Below are 13,313 nucleotides of genomic sequence, written 5' to 3'. Positions count from 1 at the left end.
GAACCATTCGTCACACAATGTGCTTTGAAAAAGGCAAATTGAGCATTTCGGTCAATGTAATTACTGTGGCCCTTGCGCGACGAAAATTGACAGGTTCTTTCTCCCTTTTACTCACATCGTTTTCCCCAAAATCCTCTATTTCCCCTCGTTTTCTTTTGCCCCAAACCCCACATATCTCAGTTCACACGATGGTTGATTACGCTAGTTGTCCTAGTAAAGGGTGTGAGGGAGAAGGATCTAGGAAAAAGAAGGCAAAGATTACGCATACACGTGTTAGAAGAGGAAATAATGGTGGGTGCAAGTGAATCAACGTGAATGATTTCAAGGGATATGAAAGGGAGGCGCATGCCAAACTTGCGCATGAGATTGGGTAGTGTAGTGCGGAACAAATGTCCTACGGCCGAGTAGGCGTCTTGGAAGAAGGTGCATGAGGTTCTGAAGAAGTCTCTGTTGGATGACTTAGCAGTAAGTGGGAATTAATATATTAGTAATTATTTTTGTTATATGATATATTATAATGTTTAATTTTGCAAAAAAAAGAAGTGTATATTATTGATGAAACGGAGTCGAACCTGATGAGTTTTGTGGATGATGGATAATGCTAGGGAGACCAATTTTTTTAAACCAAATGATGTGGTTGTTGATGATTGGATTATTACTTAAGTGTTAATTAACACATGCTTATTTCCTATTAGTGACACATAATTTGGTTGCAAACTTGGTTTAAAATTTTGGTCTCCTTAGCATTACCCATGGATGATACATTCAAGAGGTGTTACCGGCAATAGAAGTATGATGTAGCCCTATATGGAGAAGCACCATCAGCAGAGTAGTTTCTTTTTTTTTTTTTTTTTTTGATGTGATGGATGAATAAATTAGTTTTATAATTATGTATTTGTGGACAATAGCATTAGATAATTATTTAATTTCTATTAGGAATAGTGACTTAATATGGACTTTAAGTATTTATTTTCTTTCGTCTCAAAAACAGATTCTCAAAGTACTATTATTGACAGATTCTCACAGATTTACAAAATTTGTGCTACTTGAAGAAGCTAGTTAACTCCAAAGTTTGATGACTTGTCAATAATAGTACTTTAAGAATCTGTTTTCGATACGAAAGAAAATAAATATTTAATGTTTCGTCACCCAAAAATTCGCAAAAGCCTTCAAGTAAACATTACGTGATGAATATTTTGTCGCCTAAAGAGACTCCGAAATGGTTGGTTCGCATTGAAATCATCATATTTACTACGTACTTTACACGACAAAGGATTTGTCACGCAAGGTTTTTGAGACTATGTTGTGCGACCAAATGTTTGTCGAGCAAGGTCTCACAAGTTTTTTAAAAGCACAGTTTCACTTTAACTTTTTCTCACATTGGTTTTCCAACAACCCTAAATTTCCTCCCGTTTTCTTTATCCCCAAAACCCCCTTAAATCCCAAGCTCTTGTTTTAATTTTGGTGAGATGGCCGATTCCGCTGCTCCTACAACTAAGTGATGCAAGGAAGAAGGATCTAGGAAAGGTAATAATTAAGCTTTTGTGAATATAACATTTATATTTTTGGAAAAACAATTTTGGATGTATCGCTTAATTACTTCGATTTGAAGTTTATGTTTCGTTTTTGTAGATAAAAAAAAAAAAAAACCAGGAGAACGACGGTATATGTGATAGCCCGTCCCAAAATTTATCCTCGATAGCGTGGAATGATGATTTTACCCTTGGACATTAATTGGTGTCTTGGGTGATTTGTTTTTGTTGGTTGGCTGCCATCTGGACCACACACTCACACACACCAATCGCTTTCCCCGTTGACTCTCTCTCTTCTCTCTCTTGGATTTTTCTGCAAATTCGGTATAAGTCGTACGGACAACCTTCGAATCAACCATTTTATGCATGGATCGAGACCTTGAAGGTGGATTTCATGTTCCTTGCAAGCTCCTCAGTACATCTATACCATTTTTAGGACGTGAAACCTTTGGAAACCCGAGAACCAAGGATCTCCGATTTGAGGTACTATTCATGCACATGTAAATGTGAAGTTTTTGGGAGATTCTAAGTTGCTAGGAAGCTTTAGAACACTCTAACGGAACTCGGAGAAGAAAAACGAGGTGTTTTGGACGTCAAGAAGTCGAGTTTAGTGAGTTTCAAGTTTTGGCCGGATTATTGAGGCTTCTCCAGCGAGATCCTGTGAATTTTAGGGCTTGAAAGTGGTAAGGTTTTGTTTTACTCGTCATAAGCTTCAATAAAAGCCCAAATTTAAAATCTACAGCCACATCGAAACACTATTGACCTCCTAATACAATTTATTTACACTCATGCCACTTTCCCAAATCCATAAATTTATTCCAAATTAAAAGTTGTAGAAAAAGTGAAATAACATAAATATATAAACTGCTGTATTGCATTAATTGTATTCATATCATACCAAAAATTTACCATTTTGTGATATATATATATATATTTCATTAATTGGGAAGTAAATTAATTTGTTCCAATTATTAAAAAAAAATAATTTGAGCTTTCACCACAATAGCAAGATATGAATCCAATATTCATACACCTGTTGGTCCTGAAAAATATAAGTCATAAGTGCATTTTGGAGATGAACTTGCTAGACATTTGGACTTTTGATAAAAATGTCTACAGGTTTATCATAAGTGCACTGCACTTTTAATAGAAACGCTTAGAAACGCTTAGAAACCAAAATGTTTTCAAGATAAAGATCCCTAAAACGGGTCTTACTGAGTCTGTTGGATTAACCTAAATGCCAAGATATGTGTTTTTCCCTTCTACTTTTCTTTGCGGCTTTTCCATAACCATGATCTAAAGCATGCATGTTGGCTGATTGGTGTTAGCACTCAAAACCGATTAGGCTAACAAAAGTTGAATGGATCAAGTGATGACTGTTGATAGACTTGGGCCTTGCAACTTTGCAACTAATGAAAAATGGAGACAAAAATTAAGTGGTTCACCTTTTAAAATTTGGTTACGATCGATCACTAAGTTTTTTTTCATTAATGATGAACTGAGTTACAAATAGCGCTTGGTTAAAACTATATCTCTATTTCTCCAATTGTTTGACCCCATTCAAGGGGTCCTTTGCCTCCTTATATTGGGAGGAGGATTTTCTATCCTCCTATTTTCATCTCCTTTCATTCTTTTCTCTTACACATTGTTTTTTATCTTATCTCTATAAAAAAATTAATATAAGATGTTGACGTGACTTAACCGTGATCGTTCAAATAAAAGGTAATAGAAGGGTAGAGATATTAGAAGGGTAGATAATCTATCATTTTCTTGGACCTATCACTTTCTTGGCATTTAAGGCGCGTAATGCATATATCTCCTCTTTTTATGCGGATCCACTTGGATGCTTTTTTGAAAAGATATTTAAGTGTGATCGGAAAACGAGATGATATATTACATGTCATTATACAAATAGTAGGATATATGTATTAAAAAGTTAATAATTTAAAAAAAAAAATTTACCACTTACATAAAAACACATAATATACTATCTATGTTCCTGTCATAATAAAAAATCTCTTTTTTTCTTGGGATGACATGGTCGAGCGCCAAGCTCGACTCTATATTGGTGAGTTCGCATTCGAACGCCCTACCTGTCAATCATTACGTTCTTTTATAGGTCCTTGTCCCTTTGCTTAACCGCCACATGGCTCATGGTCGACACTTGCATATGCCTACCATCCCCTGCTCTTGGTGCTTTGTGCCCAACATTTGTTAGATGCCACCTTGTTCCTTGGTTTTCCTATTGACCTGTGCTCCTCTAGGCCTACATCCTTTTGGACTTATGTTTCTTGGACTATGATTTTCCATCCATTTCTCTCATATTCTTTTATTTTGTTTTTCTTTTGTTGTAAAAAAATTAATATAAGATATTAACGTGACTTAACTATGATCGTAAATATGATAGGAGGGAAAGGGAGAAAAAAAAAAAAAAAGGGGAAAAAATCCTACTTCATGTTTCTTTGGGCTTGTCGGGATTGGGAAGGACCTTGTGTTAACAATTGGTTCACCCACAAAGCCAAAAGTTGGTCATCTCTTCAAGTAACGACAAATTTTCTAATGTGCATGGAACATGAGGACGTAAGTTATATGTTATTATATAAGTAAAGGGACCATTTTTTTTTTCTTTTTTCTAAGTATCCCTCCACGTATATAATGACATATGATATATGGACACGCTGAAAATTGTCCCCCAAGTAACAAGTTGATAAGCTTAAAACATAAGAGTACTGGCTTATTGGCCTAATGTTTTGGTGTTTGGTTTGGTTTGGTTGTCGTTGTAAACAGCTTAACCAATGCAATCCTAATCCTATAAACTTTTAGGCGGCCACACCAATCTCTTATACAGGCACCTGGATAGGTGACTGGTCCATTGCTACCGCATTACAAATCTCAGCTTTGAATTTGATAGTACTCCATTAATAATACAAATGAAAACTAATGAAAATGATTTGAAAACTTTGAGTTTAATTAAAATAACAAAAAAATATTGTAAGTAAATAGTATCAGGAGTGATTTTTTAGAGTAAAAATGTCATTTTTCGTTAAAGTGAACAATACCAGAAATATTTCGTTAAAACTCCCTTAGTACAATGGGAGCTGCTGTCTCTGCAGGAGAGGGGAAGAAACGAAAAAGAATTTATGGAAACAAAATGCTAATAGTGAAACGCTTGTTTAATAACCATTTGATTTTTGGTTTCTAGTTTTTACTTTTTGTGTTATTTTCATTTAATAATATATATTATTATTTTTGGTTTCTTGTTTAATAACCATTTAATAATATATTATTATTATTATTATTATTATTTTGTGTTTTTCAAATTGACAAACGGAGCCTTTCGAGTCATCAATCTCTACTCGAGTAATGCGCGAAACCCTCTCAAGATTTCTCGAGCTACGCTCGAACCCTCTCTATCAAAGCTCGAATCTGTTGTGGTGATTAAGGAGTTGTTTGGTATTCATTTTGTATCCAGTTTTTAGTACTCATTCAAAAACAAAAATAATGGACTCAAATTCTTCAAAATGTCTAAATTTTTTCTTAGGAACTTTAACGAACAATTTTCGGTACTGTTCACATTAACGAAAAACTACATTTTTACACTAAAAAATCAATCCTTGTACTATTCACTTTACCCTTTATTTTGTCTTTATCATTAAAACTCAAAGTTTTCAAGCCCTTTTCATTAGTTTTCCTTTTTTTATTTTATAATTTTTCCAAAATTCCTTATATAAGATTGTATTTAGAACATTGTTAGTAAATTCGTGTATAATATGCATATTATGCACGTACATACGTGTTTTTAAAAAATATTTCCGTTCAATACACATCTTAATAATTCGATAAATTGCACAATTTTTAAAACTTCAATGTATGATACACACACTTACGTACTTTTTACGCTTAATACAAGTTATTTAGACCAATTCTTCACTAATATACATAAAATTTGGATACTATTTTATCAAAATTTTGGAATTTTTCAGAAATTAAAACACCACAAGAAATTAATCTATATATATAAAGCTAGCGGACAAGGATTGTCTGCCCTTCCACTTCTGGTGCCCTCCCGTTTGTGTGGTCACGGTTAAGTCATATCAACATTTTATATTACTATTCATTTTTGTCTTATTATCTCTATAAAAAATAATATAAAATATTGACGTGTCTTAATCGTGACCACACAAAACAGGAGGATAGACAACCTTTGTCCAAAGCTAGCACTTTAAAATGATGAAGCTTTCAAATATGACCTTTCAAATTAGAATGTTAAAATAAAAATATCGAATAAAAATGTTAATTAAAAATTTTGAATAAAAAGTAAAAGATTCGCACTTAGCGTGGGGCATATTTATTGTTTATTTCTTTAAATCTTTAAAATAACTATAAAATCAATATTTTAAATAAACGATATTGCCTACGAAAGAAATGAAAAAATAGGTTAAATCTAGTATATTACTTTTACAAGTGAAGAGGCGTCAGGCGTGTGCCAACAGAAGAAATGCTGTTTGGGATTGCGTGAGGGTCATGTAGGCTCCCTGCTACGCTTGTTTCATAACTACATCAACAACTCAACAAAAATAAAAATAAAAATAAAAAACATCAGTAACACAAACTCAACGAATCCAATCCAATCTGAGTAGAAGAAGAGGAAGGAGAGAGTGAGGAGGAGCTGAGAAGCAGAGAAGCATGGGTGACCCCGGGAAGCTCCACTCCTCAAGCTCCGAATTGGACCTCGATCGCCCCAACCTCGAAGATTACCTTCCTTCCGGCACCTCCATCCAGCAGGAACCCCACGGCAAGCTTCGCCTGTATGTTTTATGCAGTCCCTCTCTCTCTTTCTTGTTATTCTCTGTTTGGTACCTGAGAAACTGTGGGAAAATTGAGAGAATTTTCTCATCTCATTTTGCTTCTCAGGCGTGATTTGCTTGACATATCTCCCACCTTAACCGAGGCTGCTGGTGCCATTATCGATGTAAGTCCTCGCTCTCCAGTTTCTTTCTCATTTGATTGTGGAATGCATCATCTGATAAGGTTCTAATTGTTTTGGGAGAAAGTGAAGTATTGAAAATTTTAACTGGAAGCTAGCTAAAGTTTGCAATTTTGTGGAATTTTACTCAATCTTTGTGTAAATTATTGAACTTTTTTTTTTGTTGAACTGTAAGCTAGCCGGTTGAGTAATTAATTGGCTTTGGATTGCTTTATTTTCACCAATTTCTGTTGAGTTGAAAGCTTTGTGATTTTATCGAATTTTACGCAAGGACTGTATGAATTTGTATGATGATCATGAATTCGAATGAACAGGACTCGTTCACAAGGTGCTTTAAGTCCAATCCTCCGGAGCCGTGGAACTGGAATGTGTATTTGTTCCCTTTGTGGTGTTTTGGAGTGGTGGTTCGGTACTTCATTCTGTTTCCTGCGAGGTTAGAATCTTCTATGTTTGGTTGAAAAACTTCAATTGTTTCATGCATTCATTGCATCACGCAATAGCTTTACATGTTCTGGTTTGTGGGTATCGGAATTGCAATGCATAGTCTGACTGATTCTCGTTGATTATGCTGTCCATGGACCATGGTTACGGGTTCTTATATCATTTCTACTTTAGTCTCTTAAAGCGGCTCAATTAATTCTACAGGGTTCTCGTTTTGACAATCGGATGGATAATTTTCCTTTCATCTTTCATTCCAGTGCACTTCCTGCTGAAGGGCCATGATAAATTGAGAAAGAATTTAGAGGTGCACATTCTTATCTATGACTTCATTTCCTTTGACTGGTTTCTATCCAAAATATTTGGTTTCAGTTTTTATTAATCAGCATTGCATGTTTTCGTATCTTCTGATAACGATATTGGACCCCTCTAGGCATGAGGTCAAATGACGTTTGTATTTGCATAATTTATTAACGACTGCTCTAGTCATATGGTTGGCTATATGCATATAGAATCTATTTAAGCATGCTCAAACATAGTTGAAATGTGTCTTTGCAAAGAACGCTATTCTTCTTTCACACTGGTTAGAACAATGATGTATGGCATGCCACCTACATTGACTGGAAAATTTATGAGTAATCCATCCAATTTCGAAAATGGAAGCAATGGCCTGTATTTCTTCTATGTATTATTAATTATGTATGATCGCATAAGTTGTCCAGCTACCAACAAACCTTTGACTGGTAACCCAATCTTCTTACATCCACCCCAACTACCTCTCCTTATAAAATGAACCACAAACTATAAAGTGCAAAGATTATCCTCTGGACAACGAGGGTTGGTTGAGTTGGTAAGGATCGTTTCTTCGCTAGACCAAGGCCTAGGTTTGAATCCCGCTGCCGGCAATCCCTCTTGGTGGGTGATCTGTAAAAACCAAAAAAGGGGCTGAGACCACCTGTGTAAGTCCTCAAAGAGGCTTGTGGTATGCCCTGGCGGTGGGATGGGGTAGCCTCCCCTCCACTAAACTTTTCTAAATCAGAAAATTTTCATCTGGCACAATTAATACACCTTTTAGCTATCTGAGAACTGTCCGCAAAAAATTTGGAGTAATAAGGTAATGAAAGGTGGTCATTGTACTCTTCATAGGATTTTCTGGCAATTACATATGCATAATCTCAAGGGTGGATATCTCAGGTATAGTGTAACAGTTAACAAACTACATTTATGTTTCAATGCTCCTTCATTTCACTGTTTGCTTTCTGTAATGGCCTTCATGTAGTTATTAAGCTGTGATGTTTGTTTTCCTTTCAGAGGCTCTTGGTAGAGTTAATTTGTAGCTTCTTTGTTGCATCTTGGACTGGGGTTGTGAAGTACCATGGACCACGGCCCAGCATGCGGCCTAAGCAGGTACATTTTTTTAGTCTCATAATTCCTTTTTAAAACTTCATCCAGTATTTTCCATCTTTTTGGGAGCTGTTATCGGCACTCCAAAATGTCATCCTGTACTGCTCCACTTATATTTTCTCGCTTATGTTTTTATAAATCAGGACTGCAAGATGATTTTTTTGAGGACCAATTAAAGCTCCCATCTTTTACATAATAAATTTTTATTTGTTTCTTAAATGTCTGTCTTGTGATATCTTTCATGGTTTGCGCAGGTCTTTGTGGCCAATCATACTTCCATGATTGATTTCATCATCTTAGAACAAATGACCGCATTTGCTGTAATTATGCAAAAGCATCCTGGATGGGTTGGTAAGTGTCAATGTAGCTTTTACATTTTTGTAATCAATTATCAGAGTAGTATAGGTTTACATGGATATTTAGAATTGAATTATTGCAACCTTATCATAAATTATTGCTTATATCTTTATTGGAAGTGTGGCTGTCAAAAGTTCAAAACATTTCAAGCACACTTTTATGTGTTATCCATGAAAATGAACCATTAGCACGCATGTATCATTTTGGATTTATCCAATTTATGCAGTTCTTGTACAATAATGATCCATTATAGATGTGTAAGTTGTTAAGACCATGGAGTAGAAGTTTTCTGACTTTGTGCAATTTTATCATTTGCCGAGGTTAGCATATCAATGTAATAGTGATACCATTTCGTTGACTGAAAATGTATACTCTCGATAAGTTTTCTTGTTGTGCATTGATCATTGATGACTCTTATATGTTTTGAAGGAGGGGTGCTTGGTTCGTTTGAATGTCAGCACTGTTCTATTGTTGCTTTCCACAAAGAGTGAATCTTTAATACAGTCAAGATTGACAAAAATCCGAATTTGTCTTTTCTATAATAAGAAATAGAATCCAATGAGAATTCTCTTTGTTTATGCTTCTTGTGAAGGATTGTTGCAAAGCACTATTTTGGAGAGCGTAGGGTGCATTTGGTTCAATCGTTCAGAGGCAAAGGATCGGGAAATTGTAACAAAGAAGTAAGTATAAACCGAAAGTCCATAGTAGTAATTTTTTTTTTTTCACACCATCGTCCATGTCATTGTTATATGAACTAGTAGTCTAGTACAGTTCCTTTTTTTTCAGATTAAGGGACCATGTGCTGGGGGCAGACAACAACCCTCTCCTTATATTTCCTGAAGGAACGTGTGTAAACAATCACTACACTGTTATGTTTAAGAAGGTAACTGTGTTCTAGTTTAAATTTTGCTCATTTAAGTTTGTTTGATATTCACGACTAGTTTATATTTATTGCTTGGTATTTGTTATTTACTCTAACTTTCAATTTATATTTTGCTTAGGGTGCATTTGAGCTTGGCTGCTCAGTTTGCCCTGTCGCAATCAAGTACAACAAAATTTTCGTCGATGCTTTTTGGAACAGCAAAAAGTAAGGAGTGAATTCGATCCTTCGACGTTCTAAATTTTTCCTTATTTGACTTGTGTGTTTGCTTGAAAGTGTCTAATTCACCTTGAACGCTATTTGAAGGCTTAAAATGTTCTATGATGCTTAAACATAGTAATTATACTTTGATTCCATTCCATAGAACTTGGCCATTGGTTGTGCTTATCTGTAATTTAGGAAACATCTACCAAGGTGTTGGGGGCCGTTGGGCTGTTGTGATACTAGAAGGGTTATATGATATGATTGTGTTGCAGGCAGTCCTTCACAGTGCATCTGCTACAACTTATGACGGCATGGGCTGTTGTTTGTGATGTGTGGTATTTGGAGCCCCAAAACATTAGGCCTGGGGAAACCGCCATTGAATTTGCAGAGAGGTAAATGGTCTTTTTTGGACTTGTAATCAGTGACAACATGCCAACCCTTGGTTGGTATGGTCTTGTTTATCTCCACTATTTTGGATGCTTTCTATGCAGGGTCAGGGACATAATTTCTGTTCGAGCAGGACTTAAGATGGTTCCGTGGGACGGATACCTGAAATACTCTCGGCCCAGCCCAAAGCACAGAGAGCGAAGGTAAATCAAACTTCTATTACCTCTCTCTCTCTCTCTCCCCAAGTGATTATGCAAATGAACGAAAAAAAAAAAAAAAAAAAAGATTAAAACACATGCAGTTCACAATCCTGATGCTTATTGGTTGTTCTGTGTGTGCAGGCAACAAAACTTTGCTGAGACTATGCTACGACGCCTAGAGGAAAAGTAAAATATGTTTTTCACTCTCTTAGTTGATTTACTTTAGCACGTAATGCATGTTCTGCACTCAATTTCCTCTTCATAAGAGTAACTGGTTATGATGCCCGATAAGAAGCTGCCTTTTCTATAAAAGAAGTAAACGAACTACTTTCTCAATGCCAAGTTGTTTCTTGAATACAAACCATGTATGAAGCTTTGATTTCCGCGGGGTTTGCTCGAAATTTTGTAGAAACTTGTCATTGGTTGAAACATCTTGGTCTAGTGCTGTGTCGCTAATTGAGTACACATCTTAACATGTATGTGATGTGATATATAATAGCACTCAAATTAAACCCTCTTTTTGACAATTGTAGTATAGATATAAGTAGGGATCGTTCTAGGCCGGGGATTAAAAGGGATTGCTAATCTAATGAAAATTTACTCAAAGATATAAAAATATGCTTCAAAACACTTAAACAAACTCAAAAGACTCTTAACTAAACTTATATGACTCAAAACAAACTTAAAAGACTCAAAACAACTCAGAACAATAAAAAAGACTCAAATTGAACTTTAGGACTTAACTTGGACGAAAATATAATTGGTTTTGATTCAAAAGACTCAAAAACACACTTTTGGACAGATTTGAAACAAGTAAGTAAAGGGGATTGGGTTTTGGACGAATTTAAGAGAAAAACAAGTAAATAAAAGACTTAAATAGGATTTGGACGAATTTGGGAAAAACGATGGATGATTAGATGGCTAGAGGGTCCTTCTCCACACATGACACACTTGCATACAAATTGATTTCCAGTTGCTTTTTCGATAAACCATGAACCTCAACACCCCAGATTAATCGTGACATCACTAATTAACCCTCAGATTTTCCTTAAGTTATTAGATTGGATGACATCATACGACAACCCAAAGCATTCTTCAAAAGTTCCTACATGACATCATAATAGAGATACAATCAAAGATCATTACGTTCAATGAAAATCATAAGCATTGACAAAGCACTTGTAACTATGACATCATGATACTCATGCTAGGAATTTACTCAACATGATTGTGAAAACAACCTTAACTACTTGTGAATATAAGTTTGTAACGATTATGTGAAATCCCTTATATTCTAGCACCAAATTCAAGCATGCAAATTAAGTGTGCACCCTTAATCAACAAACAAGAATAAGTTATCCATCAAACGGTTAAGTAAATTGCATTCACAATTTATGAAATCACAACTGAAATTAATCAATTCATATTGCAAATATAATCATGGTTTCAAAGTCTCCTCTAGCCAAAACAAAATTAGTTCCTCATGTTTACAACAAAACAAAGAGAATATAAATTAAACATTGAAAACAAAGATTGAATACACCTAGTAACGCTCCAACAATCCAAGCTTGAATGGCCAAAATGTCCAAGGCTTCTCCTCTCTTCTTTCTCCTTCTTTGTTGCGGCACAAGGGTGTTTGGGTATGAATTATGGTGATAGATGGATAGGTTGGATAGTGGTAGAGGATGGATGATGGCTGAATGAATGGGGAGAATGAGGAATAATTTGTATGGATATGTATGGATGTCTCTAATCCCCCATAAGTGCGGCAGATTATGTATATATAAAGGAAGAAAGGTTAAGGCAATAAGGAATTAATTTGGGAAGGTTTTTAGCTCCAAATCCTCAAGGAAAAAGGGTAACAAATCAGAATCCCAATGGAAAAGGGAAGGAAAGTTGCGGCATTGACTAGAATAAAAGGGGAAAGAAGATATATGGCAGATTTTGGAAGAAAAGGGTAAGAAAGGTGCGGCATAGACTAGGATAGTGCAAGGAATCTTTGGTTTGTGTCCTAAAATGCAGAAGATACCTTCAAAGTTGCTGGAACTTAGGAATATTTAGGATTAGGAAATGTCAAACAAAAATAGGAAACCTTGGCTTAACTTTCCTACTTCAAGTAGGAAACCTTCTTTGACTAGGAATCCTTCTTTGATTAGGAATCCTCTTGTGATTAGGAATCCTCTTGTCATTAGGAATCCTAACATCATTAGGTCTTCAAATTCGTCCATTCCTTTTGCTCCAAGCATAAGCTATCCATTCCAAGCCCAATTTTGCTCCAAAATGCTCCTTTTTGCTTCCTTAGCCATATGAACCTAAAAACACACGAAAATAGCTTAAACTACTAAAATAACTATGAACTAACAACATAAATGTACGAAAACAAGCCAACTAAGTCGCCTAAATATGCTCCTATCAGTATGTACCTTTATGTGAAATTGATGATTAGATGCCTTGGTCTCGGATTTTAGATTAGTTTTTATATTCTGGTCTTGCTCCTTTCTTATTGTGTTTTACCTTTTCGTCCCTTGATTCCCAAGTGTCGTAAAATGAAATCTCCACTTTGGCAATTAAACTGAGGGCGAAGGAGATTCTATTCTTCATGGATTCTCCATCATCTTATGTTTTTTGGTACAATGTTTTATAATGTTTGTATGAGAAAGTATTTTCATTTTTCATGGAATGGGAGAGCGTTGACTTCTTATACTTGTTGACGAAAGGGAAATTATTTCTATTTTCCACGCATATTTTTTTTTTTGTTTATGTACGCTCGTACATTTGTATCAAATAAAGTAAAACATAATAAAGAGACGATTGATGAAGATATTTACAAGAGAAAAATAAGATGTATGCAGAAATCATTACTCGGAGAGAAGCTAGCTACTAACCGGTCAACGAAATACAGGTCAAAATGTGAATTTTCTTTG

At 35.3% G+C, this 13,313-nt stretch overlaps 1 protein-coding gene across 3 annotated transcripts; it reads left to right on the top strand.

Annotated features, from left to right (window-relative positions):
* The first annotated feature begins 6,055 nt into the window (after positions 1-6,055).
* Positions 6,056-10,818, top strand: LOC137726013 (glycerol-3-phosphate acyltransferase 9-like). 3 transcript variants are annotated; one of them, XM_068464863.1, is made up of 12 exons: positions 6,056-6,340; positions 6,447-6,504; positions 6,834-6,952; positions 7,165-7,264; positions 8,269-8,364; positions 8,616-8,712; positions 9,311-9,398; positions 9,490-9,601; positions 9,720-9,805; positions 10,075-10,194; positions 10,294-10,392; positions 10,531-10,818. In XM_068464863.1, exons 1-12 carry the CDS (start codon positions 6,219-6,221, stop codon positions 10,577-10,579), a joined length of 1,146 nt encoding a protein of 381 aa, XP_068320964.1. In that variant the 5' UTR covers positions 6,056-6,218; the 3' UTR covers positions 10,580-10,818. The 3 variants fall into 3 exon arrangements, with proteins under 3 accessions (XP_068320964.1, XP_068320965.1, XP_068320966.1); XM_068464864.1 differs by having other exon boundaries at positions 6,057-6,340; positions 9,505-9,601; XM_068464865.1 differs by having other exon boundaries at positions 6,258-6,340; positions 7,218-7,264.
* Positions 10,819-13,313: the final 2,495 nt, after the last annotated feature.

Source organism: Pyrus communis, chromosome 2 (assembly GCF_963583255.1).
Source record: "Pyrus communis chromosome 2, drPyrComm1.1, whole genome shotgun sequence".
NCBI lineage: Eukaryota > Viridiplantae > Streptophyta > Magnoliopsida > Rosales > Rosaceae > Pyrus > Pyrus communis.
Note: the sequence above shows the minus strand (reverse complement) of the source record. Positions and strands in the feature narration are given on the sequence as shown.